Below are 21,401 nucleotides of genomic sequence, written 5' to 3'. Positions count from 1 at the left end.
GCACTGGGTGATGCGCACGGGGGGAGGTGATGTGCACTAGTGACCAAAATCACTAAAATCATGGTTTGTAGGAATAAACCATCATGTTATATACCATTCGATGTGCAATTTACAGCAGAATGCAATGAAAAAAAGGTAGTGAAATATCTCCATTCTAACAAAAGTTATGGCCAAAAAACAAAAATACAACTGTCTTATGTAACAAAAAACTACATTGCCTTAATTCAGAATGGACCAATGAGACAGATTGTTTGAAGAGCCAACGAGATGTTGTTATTACACAGCATGGAACCAATAAGGTGTTAGTAAAGTGACACCCGGGGAGGAGGGGGTTACATGCACTAGTGACCAAAATCGCAATTTGTAGGAATAATACTATCATGTTATATACCACTTGATGTGTAATTTACAGCAGAATGCAACGAAAAAGATCACGTTGAACTATCTGTGTTCTTTCAAAAGGTATAGCCAAAAATCCAGTATGGGCAGGGCAAAGGTACATCACCATGCCCACCACCTGGGTCACTGTCCCCCCCACTGCATGGGAGGAGGTCCATCAAGGAGATGATGTGCTAGCCTCCCGCACTGTGTGACGCAAGCCCTAGTAACGTCACTCCCCCTGAAAGAGCAGACTCGCAGCTTGGGGGTTATCTTGAATTCACAGCTGCTCCTGGATGCCCAGGTGTCAGCTGTGGCCAGGAGCGCCTTTGCCCAGCTTTGGCTGGTGAGTCAGCTGTGGCCGTACCTCCCTCAGTCGGAGCTGGCCACGGTGGTCCATGCCATGGTGACATCAAGAATAGACTATTACAACACGCTCTGTGTGGGGCTTCCCTGGAAGACAGTCCAGCAGTTGCAGCTAGTGCAGAATGCAGCGGCTCGTGAGGTTGCTAGAGGTCAGCGGTTTGACTCTGTCAAGCCGCTGCTCCGGCAGCTACACTGGCTCATTTCCGGGCCCAATTCAAGGTGCTGGTTTTGACCTTTAAAGCCCTAAACAGCTTAGGACCAGCGTATTTGAGAGACCGCCCTCTTCCGTATAGTATGGCCCGTCCTCTTTGGTCATCAGAGAGGGCCCTATTGGTTGTGCCATCATCAAGAGAGGTTAGGGGGATGGCAGCCAGAAAAAGGGCCTTCTCAGTGGTGGCACCTGCATTGTGGAATTCCCTCCCCTTTGAGTTGCAAACAGCTTCCGGCGAGACCTCAAGACTTTTTTTATTTCAGCAGGCCTTTGCCTGATGGAGGGAATGATGGCTGCTTTTTAATAATTGTTTTACTGCTGTTTTTATTATCTATTTTATTGTTGTTTTATTTTATATATTTAATGAGTTTTAAATGTTGTTAGCTGCCTTGGGTGCCCTTTGGGGAAAAAGGCGGATTACAAATCCAATAAATAAATAAATAAATAAATAAATAAATAAATGTAAGCGCACCCCCCCCCCACTCACCATCGTAGCTGTTGCCATCACTGCCCGGAATGGCTCCAACAGTGAGTGGGAAGGGCCACTTACACAGTACGTTGCGGTGCCTGCAGTAGTGACCGCACCCCCTGTAGCTACTCCACTGGGCAGAAGCAAAAGCCACGGCATTGCCTTGGAGTGGAACTCTAGTTTGCACCACCTCTGGACTGAGATTTGTGTTAGCTGTTGCTGTTGGAAGTGTCAGAATTCCTTTTATTATTATGTCTGCAGGCTGCCTTGAGCATCCCACAGACGCTGGGGCAGAAGATTGAAAATAAAATTAACAAAAAAATGAATGCCTGGAGAATGTCTTGGCAGCCTCACTACTGCACAAGCTTGTGTGCTGAGGGCACCCAAACTCTCCAGCCAACTCTCTGACAACAACAGAGCCCGGAGCTGAGCTTGGCTCTTTTGAGTGGGCAGTTCATGTGTTATTTCAGCAGGTACACAACGCTAACTTTGTTAGCTAACTTGATAAACTTAGTTCCTGCTCTCCTTGTTTTTTATCTGTCCTTCTCATTCTGTACACTGATGCTATGCTGTGCTGTTAAATTTCGTACCCTTCTTTGAGTGAAAAGTAGGTTATGCATCTTCTAAATAATAATTAGCATTAATAATAAAACACTTTAGGAATTGCCCTTCTAGATCAAGCCAAAGGCCAACTAGCCCAGCAATCTTTGTTCAGCTGTGGCCAACCAGATGCCTTGGGGCACTCACAAGAAGGCATGTTGGAGCTGGTCTTCTGCTGTGGTTTGACCCCAGTATCTGGTGTAGCACAGCAGTGACGATACTAAGCTATGAACCAGGTCTTTCCTGGTTGAAATCTCACCCCACCAACGAATTCCAGCAATAGCCTTAGGCAAGCTGCTGAGCCCTAGCTGCGGTATGAGGGATCCTGATATTTCTCACTAAAAAGGGGAGCAACAAAACAATGCATAGTTTGCATATTCAACAAGACTGACAGGTATTCTGCACACGCAGACCAGGCTGTGATCAAACATAGAGGTCAGCATCTCTGGACAGGATAATGCTGATGGCTTCATCATTCAGACACTGTCTCCTACTCACTGATGAGGATTTTATGGGAAAGAATCAAGCACCCAGTTCCTAAACAGCTAATGGAGTCCCTTGCCAAGCAGCTGCCTCCGGGGATCTCAAGGGAGTCTGCAGGACAAGCTGAGTGTAGGGGAGCAGGTGGCCTGACGGGAAGGCTGCCTCTTAATTAAAGGCCCGCTATAAACGGGTTTGGTGGCTGGAAGTGGAGGCAGCAATTGGTGGGCGCTGGCAAGGTCACAGCTGGTGTTTGTGCGAAGACCCTCCTTCAGGGTTTTTGTTTTTAAGCCAGCCACTCTGTCTTTCAAGGCTGGGTGAAATGTCACTTCCAAGGATCTCTTTAAGAATTACTGCCTGCTGAGGTTTGTTTTAAAGGGGGCAGCCAGCCCAGCTCCCTTGCACACGGCAGCCTGGCCTGTCATTGTCCCAAAACAAGTCCTGAAGAGGCACAATTCCTCGTAGCGTTTCCCACAGTAAAAAATATCCTAAACTTTTGGCCCAACCCTAATCTGGCCTTGCGCCACCAAAATGCTTATTTTTATGTGGCTCTCTAAGCAGCTTCAGGGTAAAAAATCAACATGGCAGCCCCAGAAGCCCCCATCAGAGCAACGTGAGAACATTACATGGGAACGAGGGAACTTCTGAGCGGAAATGGGTAGCTGCTAGAAGCAACACCACAGGGCTCCTTAAGTCCCACCATCAATAGTTTTTCCCTACCCAACAACTGGTGGGGTTTTAGCCCCCACTCGCACCACATCCAGTGTCAAGGTCAAAGGTCCCAGCTGACCAGCTGACAACTGCCAGAAGAGCACAGCTGAGTCAACCCAAAGGCCCATCCAGGACAACATCCTGCTGTTCACAATGGACAGTCAGAAGCCCTCAAAGGAAAGGCAAGAGCCCACCTCTGCCCTTGCACCCCAGTGACTTGTAGCCAGAGGTCTGTGGCCATTGAACATGGAGGCTTCATGCAGCCATCAAGATTAATGGCCCCTGATAGATTGTCCTCCACAAATCTGCCTAATCAGCTAAGCATCAGAGAAACCCAGAGTACTGTTAGTCATTAGTGGTCCTGAGATGGATTGGATGTATCTTTTATTGAATGCTGCAAACTTTTTAAAAACATTATAAAACCCATTAAATCACTGAGTAACCATTTTCTTGTTACAAACTGGAAAAAGACACACCTGTTGTCGGCTAAAGGTGTTGCTACTTAGGAACGTGCTTGAAACTTGCATTATGATTTTGGCATTGAACTAGTCGTGTCCTTATAATGCACTAAGCTAAGCCCAATCAGGACTTTATAATGAGCAGTACTGAGGTAGGGATGATGTATTGCTGTGTTTTGATGACACGAACAAGTTTTGGGCTCATCAATACTGGGAAATCGAAAATTAAATACTGCATATGCATATTAATTTTAGCAAGCTCACCACTCTGTGCACATGACTATCGCATAATCATAGGTGTATTCAATGAAAATGGTGACAGTTGCTGGTCTTCATTGCTGTGAATGTATCAAAACACCACGCGTCTTTGTAACAGTGTGAATTCCTGCACAGCTGACCTGCATGTCAGGTATGCTGACTGCACACCAGGCAATTGCTCGTTAATTAAAGATTGAAGAAATATACGTGAACTAGAAGCTGCTTGTGTTTGAGTGTGCAACTGCTCCACATCAGAACCCCAGTTGGTTTCCAAACATAAGCTACTGGCCATCACCAAGTCTTACAGCATTGGAATATAGAGAATAAGTACTCAAGACTCGTTGGAAGGTATGGGGTGCTTCAGAATCTTTGCAATGTTACTAAGGCTGCAATCCTATCCAAACTCTCCTGGGAGTAAGCCCCATTGAACACAATAGGAGTTACTTCTGAGTAGACACACATAGGATTGTGACCTAAGAATGGTTGCTAAAGATGCATGCACTTTGAGAGCTGCAAGCCATTTTTGTTTGAAAGACTGCAAAGGTCTGTGGACAGGTCAATGAAAGTGTCGACCCAATGTGCGGCGGCAGTGAAGAAGGCCAATTCTATGCTTGGGATCATTTGAAAAGGTATTGAGAACAAAACAGCCAATATTATAATGCCGTTGTACAAATCGATGGCAAGGCCACACCTGGAGTATTGCGTCCAGTTCTGGTCGCCACATCTCAAAAAGGACATGGTGGAAATGGAAAAGGTGCAAAAGAGAGTGACTAAGATGATTACTGGGCTGGGGCCTTCCTTATGAGGAAAGGCCACGGCGTTTGGGCCTCTTCAGCCTAGAAAAGAGGTGCCTGAGGGGGGACATGATTGAGACGTACAAAATTGTGCATGGGAAGGACAGAGTGGATAGAGAGATGTTCCTTAAACTCTCACATAACACCAGAACCAGGGGACAGTCACTAAAATTGAGTGTTGGGAGGGTTAGGACAGACAAAAGAAAATATTTCTTTACTCAGCTTGTGGTTAGTCTGTGGAACTCCTTGCCACAGCATGTGGTGATGGCATCTTGGCTACCTGCCTTTAAAAGGGGATTGGACAACTTTCTGGAGGAAAAATCCATTACGGGTTACAAGCCATGATGTGTATGTGCGACCTCCTGATTTTAGAAATGGGCTATGTCAGATGCAAGGGAGGGCACCAGGATGCAGGTCTCTTGTTATCTGGTGTGCTCCCTGGGGCATTTGGTGGGCCACTGTGAGATACAGGAAGCTGGACTAGATGGGCCTATGGCCTGATCCAGTGGGGCTGTTCTTATGTTCTTAAGAGCCCCACTAGATCAGGCCAAGGGCCCATCTAGTCCAGCTTCCTGTATCTCACAGCCCCAGGGAGCACACCAAATAACAAGAGACCTGCATCCTGGTGCCCTCCCCTGCATCTGACATAGCCTATGTCTAAAATCAGGAGGTTGCACATGCACATCATGGCTTGTAACCCGTAATGTCAAACACTCAGGCACTGAGCACATGGCCAGGAGGCATAGTAACATCAGGGGGCATGGTTCTGGGTCCTCCTGGCATTGATTGAAAGTTGGGAGAATTTCATGAGAAGAGAGCTATTGGGTGGTTTGATCATGGCAGGATAGAACACACACAGCGCTGTCTGCCGGACAATCCAATCTTCAAAAGTGCTTCTCTGGCACACAGTCTGAGTTGCAGTGCACAAGTCAGCAAAGGGGCTGGGAAATTGCCTTCTATGGCAGTTCAGAGGCAGTGCATGGCTAGATGCCAAATAGGGAAGATACATTAAGTGCAGCTTTTAACACATCCTAGTTCTGCAATATATTTATATTTTCTTTAACTGGAAAGATAATTCATGTAAAGAATGCTTTTCAAGTACCATCTCTTTTAACCCGTTCCAGCCTCATTTGCAGGGACATATGCTTTGATTAAGATCCCATTCCTAAGTACATTTCCGAGGAACCAAGAGCTGTTGAAGTCAGTGGGACTTTTGTTTGAGTACAGTATGAAAACTTAATTACACCATTTGGTAGAATGGTGTCCAAATGGAAGTTCTTCTCCATTCGTCACTTGCTCAGCCTATGGAACTCTTTGCCACAGGATGTTGTTGTGACTTCTGGCATGTGTGGCTTCTGGAAGATCCATTCATAGAGCCCCACAGAGCTATCCAGGGTGATTGACTGCATTACAGAGTACAGTATTGATATTATGCATTTTAGAACTCACCTGTAAGGACTTGGATTTGTCCATGTAATAACAGTTCAGAAAGCCCCAGTCTAGACAGACATCCCTTGGAAGAGAAACCAGACCAGATTCAAGGCAGTCCTTCCAGGCTGCATTTTCCCCCCCTATTATTAGTGTTTGAGGTGGGAGAGCAGGCTTCAGGTCAGAAGCTGCCCTCATAATAATGCGTGTCTGCCAAAAACATTTAAAAGTAGAAGATTTAGCATTTAAATTTAGCATCTTCTGTAAATTTAGAATTCTGGGAAGGGGCAAGCACTACAGTTTGTCCACTCCTCAGTTCACAGTGACATTCAAGCTTGCAAATCATGGTTTGCGTGAACCTCCAAAACCAGGATTTTAAACCACAGTGTGAATCTTGATATGGGCAGACAGACCAAACCACAATTGACCAAACCACAATTGAGTTTGGATTCCTGTGGTTTCATTAGAGTAGAGGGTGTTCTATAAAGCCCCCCTTAAAAGCAGGAGGGAAGGGGGAAGAGATTACGGCTGGTTCACATATCTGCAGGCCACATTTGGTGGTCTGAATGCAGACAACTGCTGAGTAAATGAGTCTGTACTGTTTTTATGTCTTGTATGAAGTCATTACAACATAGTTGCTCACTAAGATAGTGACTATTCCTTCACCATCCTTTTCCTTTGGCTCTTTCCCACTAACTGAGCCTCCCGCATACTAAGATCCCAGACCTGGAGGAGGAAGAATTAATAACAGTTTTGGTGCTTTGTGAGTGCGGGGGTGCAAATTATGTGTCAGTGGCTTGCAGAACAAGCAAATAAACATACAGTCCATGAAATAGGTTAATTAGAAGCTTCTTGACTCTATGAAGCCAAATCTGAGCTGCTGGGACAAGAAGTCACAAATGCCACACAGACTCACAAAAACTAGTCAACTTTGGAGCTCATTATTATTAATGGGTTTCCCTGCCAAACCTTGATTTTGAGTCCCCCCCATCCTCTCTCAGACCTGCCATGCTTTCCACTTTGAACAGAGGCAGAGATGTCCTCCAGAAGGCAATTGCTTTGAAGAATTAAGGTCTCCAAAGTAAGGTGCTGTCTGTAGTGGTGTAGCTAGAGGGGTGCAAAGTAGTGAGTTTTGCAGGGAATCTGCAGAACTTAGTGCTTTGGACCCCCTCTAGCTACGCCACTGACTGCCTGACTCTTCTTTGGGTGAGTTTCCCCTCAAATAAGAACCTGAGGAATGCATTTCTGTCCCTTCCCCATCAACCACAAGAGCTCCTTTGGTATTCTACTTTGAAATCAGTACTGATCCCAATGATTGAAGTACTTGAAAAGCCTTTCTTGTGCAGTAATCTTGGTTATTCCTACAGTACTTTTTAATCTCGAAGTGGCTATACACAATCTATCAATTTACAAGATGAATCTTATTCATTGTGTACCCAGTCTTTGGACAACTTCAGTTTCAGCTGTGATGAGCCCTCCTATTTCGAAGGCTATCTGTTTGATTTTTGTCTGCAGTGACCTTGAGATCCCATGCTTCTTTTCCTGTCGGGGGTCACAGGGTAGCTTCAAGCAATTATAATTTTAATAGAAAGTGCCTGGTGATTGATGGATGCAATTCAAATTATCCTGATGGCGTTTCTTGATCTAGAGTTATTAAGGCCTTTCCCTCTCTCTTGCCATCTATCCCACTCTACTCCACCCCTCACCTCCTTATACCTATAAATATTATGGCAACAATTCAGCAGGTTATCTGCTGATGTCAGCATCTCCCTGGAAGAGCATGTCAGTTGCAGGCTCTGCTTTTTTCCTTTGACCAAACCACGTGCAAGTAGGGAGTTGAGCCAGAGGACGGTATTTTGCCATCCAAAGAGATCTGCCTTTGAACATAAGAACAGGATCAGGCCATAGGCCCACCTAGTCCAGCTTCCTGTATCTCACAGCGGCCCACCAAATGCCCCAGGGAGCACACCAGATAACAAGAGACCTGCAAGGCATTCTGGGAATTGTAGTTAAGAACATAAGAACAGCCCCGCTGGCTCAGGCCATAGGCCCATCTAGTCCAGCTTCCTGTATCAAACAGCTGCCCACCAAATGTCCCAGGGAGCACACCAGATAACAAGAGACCTGCAAGGCATTCTGGGAATTGTAGTTAAGAACATAAGAACAGCCCCGCTGGCTCAGGCCATAGGCCCATCTAGTCCAGCTTCCTGTATCTCACAGCGGCCCACCAAATGCCCCAGGGAGCACACCAGATAACAAGAGACCTGCAAGGCATTCTGGGAATTGTAGTTAAGAACATAAGAACAGCCCCGCTGGCTCAGGCCATAGGCCCATCTAGTCCAGCTTCCTGTATCAAACAGCTGCCCACCAAATGTCCCAGGGAGCACACCAGATAACAAGAGACCTGCATCCTGGTGCCCTCCCTTGCATCTGGCATTCTGACATAACCCATTTCTAAAATCAGGAGGTTGCGCATACACATCATGGCTTGTACCCCGTAATGGATTCTTATGTTATGTTCTTAACTAAGCCAGTCTTCAAGCAGAATGTAGACTTTTTTAAAATAGCAGGACTGGCACCCTATTAAATAAGTCTATGCTCCCATTAAAGACAGTTGATTAATTGTACAAGTTTTAACGGATTGATTAATCACTGGGTTGCATTCATTTGCATATGAGTAAAAGCAATTATTAAGAAACAGAAGGCAAATTCCCCTTGTCTGCAGGTGATGCCTGCAATCATCACCATGGACACTGTTTTAGGTGTCTGGTGTGAGAAGGGGGAATATCTCTTTTACAATGGTGCTTGCTTTCTGCAGCTTTGCAAGTACAATACTTGCATTAAAATTGCATGCTGCAGCCTGATCAATTGCCTGATCAATTGGATCAGTCCTTTGGCCCTTCAATTAAAAAAAATGAATAACTCCAGACAATTAATTGATTAAATGTTGCAGCCAGCCCAATTAAAATGAATAAAGTCAAGATTCTGCTTGCAGGTTGAACCATTGTATACAAAGCATGAATAATGGCTGTCTGTTCTGCAGGCAGAATATGGGCTTGTTTGTTACAAAATGTGAGGTCTCTTGGCACTGTGTGAATGGCCTTGGTTAGGTAACCTGGTTAGATAATCAGGAATTCCTGAACTCTGTCTTGGGGCACACTGGCATGACATGAGAGATCTGCGGGGCTACCATAAGAAATTAATTAATTAAATAATTGAAGGCTCTGGTAAACCCACACAATACCCAAGCAATGTTTCTCTGTGCCCAGCACAAACATCCTTGTCTGTTTTTGAAGGATGTTGTCCCTCAGATCCACTGCTGAAGTTCCCTCAATTTCTGGCTAATTGGTCTTTTTAGCCGCTTGTACTAGTATGGTGTACTTTATACATGACTGACAAATACTCTTTTGTCATACAAAATGCGATATAAGGACATCTGCAAGAGGGATCTGAAGGCCTTAGGAGTGGACCTCAACAGGTGGGAAACCCTGGCCTCTGAGCGTCCCACTTGGAGGCAGGCTGTGCAGCATGGCCTTTCCCAGTTTGAAGAGACACTTGGCCAACAGTCTGAGGCTAAGAGGCAAAGAAGGAAGGCCCATAGCCAGGGAGACAAACCAGGGACAGACTGCACTTGCTCCCGGTGTGGAAGGGATTGTCACTCCCGAATCGGCCTTTTCAGCCACACTAGACGCTGTTGCCAGAACCACCTTTCAGAGCACAATACCAGAGTCTTTCGAGACTGAAGGTTGCCAACATGATGATACATGACTGACAAATACTCTTTTAGACAAAAGAGTACCCAGGTATTGCACACAAAACTGTATCCAGGTACCTCTGCCTATGTAGCTGCAATCATTGAGATTCTGCACTTGGGTGCAATTATTCACATGTTCTCTTTTTCCCCGAGATTGCAGTTCTGTGAGTCTCCATGTTTCCAAAGTGCAGGTCTCCAGCATCCCAGATAAATGTCCTTTCCCTTAGTATTAGCCTTGTCTGGCTAATCTCCAGATAACAATTCTCAAGGCGCATTTCAGAACCCTAACAACCTGGCAGCCACTGTATCCTTGTCAGAGGGCAGTGAATGCGTTCAAAGAGATGAGCTCTTCAAACAAGGCAAATATAGCTTGTGATTGAATATTTAATGCTCTGGCTAAATCTTGCTTGTGTCTCTTCTCCCTGCCATATCCCAGTATTGGTGTGCAAGGCTCCAAATCACAACTTGCACTTGTTGAAGACAGATGCCTGCTGTTTTCTGGTAGCTGTTTCTGGTAAAACACCATCCCAGCATCTCTCCCCAAGCCCAGATATGGAATCTACTACAAGTATTGGTAAAATCTATTAATGGACACACATGTGGACCAGAGCAGGGATGGACAGGCAGACAGTAGATCAGAAACTCCAGGTAAATCTCTAGATCAGTGTTTCTCAAACTGTGGGTCAGAACCCACTAGGTGGGTCGCAAGCTGATTTCAGGTGGGCCCCCATTCATTTCAATATTTTATTTTTAATAGACTTGATGGCATGTGACTGCATTGGGGAAATGTTACAGATCTGTACTTTTAACAAGCTACTCTGTATATGCTTTTAACAATGATAGTCAATGGGACTTACTCCTGGGTAAGTGTGGGTAAGACTGCAGCCTAGGATTGTTAAAAATTTTCCTGCTTGATTATGTCACTTCCAGTCATGACATCACTTCTGGTGGATCCTGACAGATTCTCATTCAAAAAAGTGGGTCCCAGTGCTAAAAGTTTGAGAACCACTGCTCTAGATCAGGGGTGCCCAAACCCAGCACTGGGGCCACTTGCAGCCCTCAAGGCCTCTCAATGCGGCCCTCAGGGAGCCCCCAGTCTCCAATGAGCCTCTGGCTCTCCAGAGATTTGTTGGAGCCCACACTGGCCCACACAACTGCTCTAAGCATGAGCGCAACTGTTCAACCTCTCGTGTTAGCTGTGGAATGAGGGCTCCCTCCACTGCTTGCTGTTTCACGTCTGTGATGCAGTAGTGGCAGCAAAGGAAAGGCCAGTCTTGCTTTGTGCAAGGCCTTTTATAGGCCTTGAGCTATTGCAAGACCATCATTCATTCATATAAGTTCATCTTTAATATATTCATTTATGTAAACTTATGTAAACTTATTCAAATTTTAAATGTAAATTAATTCTCCCCCCCCCCCGGCCCCTGAGACAGTGTCAGAGAGACAGTGTGGCCCTCCTGCCAAAAACTTTGGACATCCCTGCTCTAGATGATCCATATCTGAGCAGCAAAACCAGCTCCTGAGAGTTTCAATAACAGCCAGTAAACACAAAAATTCTTTGCCATTCAGGCAAAGATTTCTTGACATGCGTGGTGCCAATCAGTGGATTTTTACGTATCACCCCAGCCAGTCCAACGTCATAAGAACAGCCCCACTGGATCAGGCCACAGGCCCATCTAGTCCAGCTTCCTGTATCTCACAGTGGCCCACCAAATGATGGAGGGAGCACACGACAACAGACACAACCTTTGTTCTGGTGCCCTCCCCTGCATCTGCCAATCAGAAGCAGCCTGCCTCTAAAACAAAGAGCTTACCATACCTAAAATGACTTTTTAGATAACAGCCTGGTTTTTAGATAACAGCCTGGCAAAGTTTGAGCCTTGCAGAAAATAAGTGAAGAAGGTAAGAATTTAAAAGGAAAATACATTTGGGAAAACAGCTGCAAATGCATTATGACAGTGGTTCTCACATATTTAGCACTGGGACCCACTTTTTAGAATGAGAATCTGTCAAGACTCACCAGAAGTGATGTCATGACCGGAAGTGACATCATCAAGCAAGAAATTTTTTAACAATCATAGGCTGCAATCCTACCCACACTAACCCAGGAGTAAGTCCCATTTACTATCATTGTTAAAAGAAAATACATAGCAGCTTGTTAAAAGTACAAGTCTGTAACATTTCCGCAAATGCAGTCAAATCCCATAGTATTATCAAGTCTAATATATTAAAAATAAAATATTGACATGAATGGGGACCCACCTGAAACTGGTCTGCAACCCACTTAGTGGGTCCCGACCCACAGTTTAAGAAACACTGCATTACAGCATTTAAAATCAGTGACAGCACATTAGGTACTTTCCTCTTATGTCTGCAATTGGCAACACTCATTATGGGCTTCAGGCTGTAAAGCCAGACACATAGACAGGCAGCCAATCCCTGCACAATCACCTGTAAATCAGTCCCACTGAGAAAGTATTCCCAGCTACCCAAGGGGAGGGTCACAGTTCCACTAAAGCCAAATGGCTGACTCCCATTTCTACTAATTTTTTTGCCCCCAAATGTATCATATTACTTTACTCAGGCCCGCCTCCCCTTTGTCATTACCCTTGCAGTCTCCTTGCATCAGACCTCAAGTCCCTTGTGTCTCTGCACTGCAAAAGCATGCAAGTGTCATACAAAAGAGAGGATACCCTTGACCAGGGGTGCCCAAACCCTGGCCCTGGGGCCACTTGCGGCTTTCGAAGACTCCCAATCTGGCCCTCAAGGAGCCCCCAGTCTCCAATGAGCCTCTGGCCCTCTGGACACTTGCTGGAGCCCACACTGGCCTGTTGCAACTGCTCTCAGCATGACAGCCAACTCTTCAACCTCTCACGTGAGCTGTGGGACGAAGGCTTCCTCCACGGCTTGCTGTTTCACACCTGTGATGCAGCACTGGCAGCAAAGGAAAGGCTGACCTTGCTTTGTGCAAGACCTTTTATAGGCCTTGAGCTATTGCAAGACCTTCATTCATTCATATAAGTTCCATCTATAATAAATTCATTTATGTAAATCTATTCAAATTTGAAATGTAGATTAATTCTTTTTTTTTTTTTTCCTGGCCTCTGACACAGTGTCAGAATGTGGCCCTCCTGCCAAAAAGTTTGGACATCCCTGCTCTTGACATACACCAGTCTGCCAGTTGGGTACCTTCCTCAGCCATTGCTCTTCCATGCATGTTTCGCTGGACCACTGTGACCCATCTAGCCCAACACTGTCTTTCCTGGTAATGGCTCACTAAAATTCAAGCATGTGATTTTGATGCTGCTATTAACTTATGCGTGGATTTCTGGTCTTAGGATATTTTTATTTATGTGTTGTAAGCTGCTTCATGTTTTGAAGACAGGAAGGAAAGAAATCTCTTTAGCAAATTTAAGACTAGAATCTTATGCATCTTTCTAAGGAGAGAATCCTATCAAGCTTACCAGTGAAAAAAAAATCATTTCACATTTGATTGTGAGGCCAAACCGAGCAGCTGGAAAAGCAAAACAAGACTTTTTAATCCCCTAAACACAGAAGCCAAAAAAACTTGAAAGTCCACATGCACCCAGTTGTGAACATCAGAGCTGGTCTGAATCAAGAGATTATTTTACTAAAGGTGCAAATTTTCTTTGCATGGACCAGTACAGCTGCTGGAAGCAGAAAGGTGTGGCTCTAGACAGGCTGGGTTTTCCTATCCATATAAACAGGGGTGGTTGGTGACAGGGAAAAAATAAACTCCGGATCATCAACAGCTAAAACAAACTCTGGTAACACAAGCATGCAAACTAGACAGGGCCTTTTTCACATTTGATGCAGGGGCAAACCCTGAAACTAGATAATGAGTGGCAGTTAGTAGCATAGCTATGGGGGGTGCTAAGGATTGCATGTGCCACAATGTGCCATGTAAACAGTCCTTGCCCAGAATGGCTCAGATGGCAAGTGGGAGGGGCTGCTCACACGGCACACTGTGGTGCCTGCAATACTTAGTGAGCTTCCCCCTGCAGCTACTCTACTGGTGGCAGTGGATCACAGCTTCCTCCTGAGAGTGGCCTGTGTTTGCAAACACATGAGTGTTCCCATTTTGCAAATTTCAGTGTACACTGAAGCCTCAAGTCTATCCTTGAAAACATGTGGAAATCAACCTTTAAACTTTGCTCCTCTTCTATATTTAAAATGGGAGTGGACTGGAGGAGGGAAAGAAATTACCATCTTGGTCCTTAAATGTAAGGCCCTTTTAATAGAATAGCCACTGTGGCCTAAGCAACACATCAACAAACTGTCCTTTCATACAGAACTCAGGGCATGCTTTAGAAACTATTTGGTGGAACAAACTGAAGGGACATTATCTCAGGCAGGGTCAAGGGATAACATTACTGCCCCGAAACAGACTCCCTTCTCTCTCTTCCCCTTTGTTAAAATCAACCCCCCCCCGAATCCTTCCTCCTCACAAATCTCTCCCCCTTCCTTGGGGCGGGGGGCAGTGCCACTAGAACTGCTAGACTGCCTCTGACAACTGGCCCCACCATTTGTGGCTTACAGTGGTTCACTTCATCCTGCTACATAGCCTGGATCTCAAGCATGCCTTACTATACAATCGCACAGTTCAGTTATCTTCCCTAGACCATTACTGGTGTTTTTTTTCATACCCCTCCCACGTGGTGGTTCACAACACATTAAAAAAAAAACACTATTAAAAACATTCTTAAAAATAGGAGAAACCTCGAAACAAAAATTCACTGTACCTTTATTTTAATTATTTGCATTGTTCTATTTTAATATTTGGGCAAAGTCTCCACTGAGCACCATGGTGGCTTGTTAAACAGGTAAGAATCCTTAAACAGGTTGAAATGAAGCCCAATCTAGGCAGAGGTGCTATTTATCAGAGACCTTTGATTCAGGCTATGGTTTGTCAACTTGTGCTTGGATGGGGTTGCACTTTCCTTGAAGGATCAGGGTAGCAGTTCAGGGCTTCTACTAAACCTGAACTTTTCCTGGATGCCTGTAGTGGAAACATGCAAGATCCCTTGGCAAGATAGGGTGTGGTGTCAACAGTGGGCCCTTGCTCTGACAGGTCTGGGAAGCATGGGATTAACACCAGGGCCCTCAGGGATAAAAGCAGCACCTGGAGGAAGGAGAGTACACCTGGAGCAGGGAGGGATTTCTGGAGTTCAGACAGGCAAGCCATTCTGTTGGTGGTACTTTCTACAGAGCTAGAGCCACTTTTGGGGAAGGGAGGGAGGCTAATTAGTCTGTGGTCGACATAAGCCCTCTAGAGCATATATTTGATGAGACAATGCCCAGGCGGTAGCTGTGACCTGGAGTTGCTTAGGTTTATCCACCTTAGGTTGCTGAGTCGACTGTATTTTTCTTGGATCAGTCAGACTTGCTTACAATTATCCATGCGCTGGTTACATGTAGGTTCCTCTGACAGTAGAAGCTTGGCTGGCAGTGACACATGAGTGAGGGGCACTTCTCTGGTGAGGCACCCTGCATGTGAAACTCCTTGCCTTTTGAAATCAAACTGGCTTCTCTCTCTACCTGCATTCCAACGGCATCTGATTTTAGCCCTTGCAACTGAGCCGAGCTTCTTTTGCTGCCATGGATTTGATGTGATTACATTTGATCTCTGCTACTTTAGTACCATGCTTTGTTGCTCTGTTTTGGATTTTGGGTTGCTGTTCAAAGGGTTTTCTTCAGGTTACTTTAAGATGCTGTACACTACCTTGAGTGTGAGCAGAAAGGTGGGATACAAATATTTTAAATAAATGAATGAAATTGGTCCAAGGGTATATAATCCAGGTAATGTGGAAGCTAAGCTGATCAAGGTCTGATTGGTGCCTGGATGAGTGACTTATCAGGAACTCCATGTACTGGTGTTCTACCATGTGTCACAAAACCCTGGTGTCTGCACTGGAAAAAAGGTGGGGTATAAATGAAATAAATTAAAGGGAGAGAACCCTCTGTGAGCTTCTTCAGACCTTAACGGGTTGGGAACCCATGAAAGGCAGGTATCATGTCGGCTTTAGAATCATCTCACAAGGGAGGCTCACCTGAGGTTTCCCAGTGCCAGGTAAAGACTCTTCATTCATTCACCCAGGACTCTGAGGCAATATCTTCAACACCACTGTCTTTTTCTGGCTTCTTCCATCTTTTTGGTCCCTGCTGCCAATAGGTAGCAAAACCTTGTAAGGGCAGTTAACATTAAGCAGCAGAAAGATGGGAGTAGTCAAATGGCGAGCGAACAGGAAGGTCTTTACCTGGAAAGATCATTTGGACACTACTCTGTCTCTGGTCCCCACCCATCTATCTTCTGAAGGCTGCTGAATGCTACCCACGCCTTGCTACAGAAGGACCTCAATGCTGCTAGCCATTCTGTCTCTCTTTGCTTCATTATATCCTGCCTTTCTTCCATCATGGAACTCAAGGCAGGCTAGCAGGAAAAAAAGAAAGCCATGTGATTTGCCCCTGTCCCTTTTAATTAAGCACAACTTGCATCTGAACCTGTATTGGTCTTTTAGACATTACATTGATCCATAAGTATCAGCAAGATACTAAGAACACCTATCAAGTTCTCTGAAGAATGGCTGCTGCCAACCAACTCTCCTGAGTACAACCAAAGGACAAAAGGGATAAGAGATGGTTAAGAGAGGATCAAGTCAAGTCCAGTAGCAACACTTGAGATAAGTGCCATTCTGCTGGAAGGCAGGAGCAAGGGTCTCGGTAAGGCAAGTCTAGATGGAAAAGTAGTACCTGGAAGGGGAAAAGGCTGGGAACCCTGTGCACTCCTTATTGCACTGGCTTGGAAGCAATGGCAGGAGAGAGCTATTGCCTTCATCTCCTGCTCCTGCACTCCCCACGGTCATGGGAAACAGCATGCTGGCCTGATTCAACAAGGCTTTTAAAAAATGTTCTAGCCACGGTAGATCTAGGGCAATATCTTTATTCCTACATAACTAGATGGGCACGACAATAGTGTAGCGACTTATGGTTCTCAAGTCACACCCTTTGCATTAAACCAACATCTGTATCTGCAACATATTTGCCTTCTGTCTACCCACCACATGTCACAGCAGTGGTGTGATGTGATGCAAGGCTGAGGAAGGAGACTGAAAGGTAACTGAAACAGGAATGAACACCAGTGAGATGGGGAATTGGGGAGCATCTGTTTATTGATAAAAGCTTTTAGACCACCCTTCTCTTATAGAAAAGGAAGTCTATAATGAGGGTGGATTACCTTTCCAAAAGATACCAACTGATGCAAATGGTCATATTAATAAGATCATCCTTAAACTATTAAAACAAATTTAAAATCACAACTGCGAGCCCCATACTATCCAACTTTCCAGTGCCAATGCAGCCACAATGCAGCCTCAAGATAAGGCAATAAATGCTCCCTTATCTTGGGGAGGCCTTCATGATTGGCCCCCTCCCCCCCACCTCACGATGCAGTGCCTGCCCCATTGGCATGGCTGCATCAGCACTGGAAAATTGGATAGGAATGGGCCTAAGTCAGCAAAAATGACATCAGGCAAGAGTGCTGAGAAAGGCTGAGAAAATAAAGAGGCGGCTCAGTTAGCTACTACATAAGGAGGGGAAAACCCCTGGGGGCTGGGGATAAGAATAGGCCCTCGGTTTGGCTGTACTTGTCTAAGAGGCGACTAAACAGCCACCGGGTAGATGGGACTTGTCAGCCTGGGAAGGCAGCTCATCTGAGAGAAGGAAAATTCTGATCCCAAACCTCCACTGCCTTGTGGCTACATCCAGTTATGGAAGAGGCTTCAGGAGTCAACCTCGCGGCAAAATCTGGAGCCGGAGTCCCTGAGGCAGTTTGCGGCTGTATACAGTCATGCTCTGGCAACTCCTGCAACGCCGCTGGAACCAACCGTATTGGCCTCTGCCTTTCCATTGGACCATTTCAGCGACGTGGAGAGGGGATTTGCTGCATGGGTAACAGCCTATCCTCCATACCTACTTTACCCAAGCTTCGTGCACTGGAGAGGACGCTCTGTTCCAGAACCATCATTCAGAGCGCGATCCCATAGTCTTCCAAGACTGAAGGATGCCAACAAGCAGGGGAAGGAATTGAGAGTGGCCAGCTTGATATACTTGGTGTTACACTCCCAAGTAGGGCTGGGATTCTTGTCTGAAATCTTGGGAGACGCTGTTAGCATGGACAGCACAGACCAAGATGGGTCAAAGGTTTGATTCAAGATAAGGTGGCTTCCTACTAGGAAGGTCAGGATATGGAAAAGACCAAGACCAATGCAGTGGTGGAGAGAGCTTAAGGAAAGGGTGGATCATTCAGTACCAGGGTCAAACAAGACAGGACATTTAAAACAGTTTATTATCTTTCCACCTTTTTTTGTTTGTTTGTTTTTAAAGCAGCTGTGGAGGGAGGATCAGAATCAGGTCCATGTTGTGGGTGGAGGGTTTAATCCTTACCCCTCCCCCAAACTGTGATTTGCCATAGGGGAAAAGCTGTTATTGGTGTCAATGGCAGTTTTCTTTCTTGGGCAAAATAGCAAGAGGGAGGCAAGTTTCTTCAAGACCACTGTATCTGGGGCAGGGTTAACCCTTTGTGACTGGTATTAAAACAGAATTGAAAAAAATGTCATGTCCAATTTGACCCTTAGAGTCTGAGCTTTAGAAGCAGAAAGTCCTAACCAGTGGAGTAAAGCACTAAGTTTTGCAGGGAGCCTCTTCACATAATGTAGGCAGCTTCTGCCCCTCCCCTTTGGAGCCATTCTGGGTGGCTGGAGCAAAATGGAGGCTCTGAAGGGGAGGGACAGGAGCTGCTTGCACAGGGTGATGAGGCTCCCTGCAAAACTTAGCGCTTTGCACCCCTCTAGCTATGCCACTGATCCTAATGTAAGTGTGATAAAGCTGCCACATTTGTCGATCTAATTCAGGATTCCGTTTCCAGTCAGAGCCAACCAGGGAAGCTCAAAAGCAAGACAGGACCAGTGACATCCTGTGAGGATTCACCCAACATCTGGTACTCCAAATATGGCAGTTCCATTTAGCAATCAGGGCTAATGGCCATTGATCAACCATCACGTTTTTTCCAGTCCTTTTAATAATGCCCTCTAAACTAGTGACCATCAGTATATTTTGGGGCAACAAATTTCATGCATTAACGCCACATTCTTTGAAGAAGCACCTTTTCCAAGGTGAGGGAGTTTATCACACCAAAAGAAAGTATGCTTTTCCCCACCAGAACTATCAGTTTACTCATATGCAAATTTATGCAAAGTTGATTGGTCCAATTAATAACATTAAGCTCAAACAATGAATGAAGTAAGACTTCTTCAGCCCTACAAGACACTTCAGGTTCTCAAATAGCTGGGCAAAGTCCAGGGAAAGCCACTGGCAGCCAGGGTGGGCAGGAACATGGAAATTTGCCTCCTCCTGTGCCAGATCCTTGGTCCATCTAGCTCAGTACTATCAGCACTGACTAACAGCAGCTCTCTCCAGCAGGGACGTGCAGCGGGTGGGGACGAAGGTGAGGCAGAGCCTCCCCACCGGAGTCCTTCGAAAAGCATTGCTGCCCTGTGAGACGTGCAAGCACTCACAATCCACACGCAGAGCTCGTGTGTCATGAGCGCTTATGCGTCTTACACGGCGGCAGTGCTTTTTGAAGGACTCCAGTGGGGAGGCTCTGCCTCACCTGCCTCCCCACCCACTGAACATCCCTGGTGCTCTGCCACCCAGCCACGGCCTCTCCATCTCGTTTTACTGAGGCTTGTGCTTCCTCGCGGATCCCACCCAGGAGCTCAGATCTGTCTGTCACTCCCATAAGGTCCCTTGCGTGGCTTACTGAGGTAGCCACCTCTCCTTTTGTCTCACGAGAGGGCCATTTCTGAAGGGGTGGACAGCCAGGAGGCTAGAAAAAAAGAGCATCGCTAAGCAGGAGGTCCCGCTGCTGCTTAGGAAACATGTTCTGGGTTCTCACCTGTAGGAGGATGTGCTCACCCTTGCTGTTACTTCCTCTTTGATCTGCCGGTTGAGAGCATCCACGGCCGCTCGCCCCTTGCTGCCTTCTAGTGGCACGGAGGACTCTGGCTGCTGTTGGGGCTGCTGCTGACCCCCATCCTCGGTCAGATGGACCTTCTTCTTGATCTTTGTTCTTCCTTCTTCAGGCCTGGAGGCTTTGGTCTCGACCTCTTTCCTTGGCTCCTCCTTCTCTTGGCTCACCTGAGCCTTCCTCCTCCTCTCCTGACTGCCAGATCTCTCCTGGGATCCCTTGCTCAGCTCTACAGGAGGGATGGGCATCTGCTTTGGGATCCAAGGATGGTCCCCTCTCTTGGGGATGGGCCAAGGACGGAAATCCTTCTGGTACTGACTCTCTGTCTCAAAGGGCGTTTCTGACGGATGGTACTCACTTTTCGGCTTGCAGCTGGGCTCCAGCTTCTGCGGCTTCCAGTGCTTGTAGTCCTGGCGCATGACTGAGTCGGCCATAGGCTGGTCTTTTGATGGAGCCTGTCCAGGTTTGTGGTGCCCTCCTGACGCCGTGGGTGCATGGTCCGCAGCAGTAGCGGTTGCCCTGGCAATTGCCTCGAAGTCGCTGGGAAGGCCAGCAGGCTGGATCTCGATGGCAGAGGACGGGCGTGGCTGCTGCTGCTGCAGGACCACCTGAGTCCCTGGGATATCGGTGGCCTCCGAGTACTTGGTGAAGACCAAAGGCACTGCGATGTCTGCCTTGTCCAGCTGGTTCCAGAAGCGGGCGATGCAGCAGGCCCGGGTGATGCACGGCCAGGCCATCTTGTCGGCCTGGCCCAGCCCTTCCCCTTCCTCCACTGTTAAGCACCTGTCTCCCCCTCCTCTCCACAGACAATGAACCCACCAAGGACTCCTGACCTCCACTTACATGATAGGCCGGGCCCTTCTGCAGAGCCAAACCCACAAAAAGGAGATTAAAATCAATCTGATCCAACCCTGGCTGCTACTGGAAAGGGTTTTTTTTTTTTGTTTAAATTGGACCAGAAAAATCTACACAGGAAGAGGGGGGAAGGACCATGCCCCACCTAGGAGGTTTAATAGTGTCCTAAGGCCCCCAAATGAGGATCGTGCCCCCCTTGGAGTGTCCTAAGTCCCCCCAATGAGGATCTTGCCCCCCCAGGCTTAATAGAGTCCTAAGTCCCCCCAATGAGGATCGTGCCCCCCTTGGAGTGTCCTAAGTCCCCCCAATGAGGATCTTGCCCCCCCCAGGCTTAATAGAGTCCTAAGTTCCCCCAATGAGGATCGTGCCCCCCTTGGAGTGTCCTAAGTCCCCCCAATGAGGATCTTGCCCCCCCAGGCTTAACAGAGTCCTAAGTCCCCCAAATGAGGATCTTGCCCCCCCCGAGGCTTAATAGAGCCCTAAGTCCCCCCAATGGGGTCAGGGTGACTCAGGATGGGAGAAGGCAGGGAGCCAGGCTCAGAGAAGATCGCCAGCGAAGGGTGGTCGAAGGAAGAGGGGTCTCTCGGTCTCTGC

At 46.6% G+C, this 21,401-nt stretch overlaps 1 protein-coding gene across 1 annotated transcript in view; it reads right to left on the bottom strand.

Annotated features, from left to right (window-relative positions):
• MAP6 (microtubule associated protein 6) overlaps positions 1 to 20,689 on the bottom strand; it is a 39,990-nt gene extending 19,301 nt beyond the window's left edge. The window contains exon 1 of the mRNA XM_066622327.1: positions 19,881 to 20,689. Within this exon, the coding sequence (XP_066478424.1) occupies positions 19,881 to 20,689 (809 nt within the window). The remainder of the gene's footprint in view (positions 1 to 19,880) is intronic.
• Positions 20,690 to 21,401: the final 712 nt, after the last annotated feature.

This window comes from Tiliqua scincoides, chromosome 3 (genome assembly GCF_035046505.1).
Source record: "Tiliqua scincoides isolate rTilSci1 chromosome 3, rTilSci1.hap2, whole genome shotgun sequence".
NCBI classification, from domain to species: Eukaryota; Metazoa; Chordata; class Lepidosauria; order Squamata; family Scincidae; genus Tiliqua; species Tiliqua scincoides.
The sequence above is the reverse complement of the archived record's forward strand: the minus strand, read 5'-3'. Positions and strand labels throughout refer to the sequence as shown.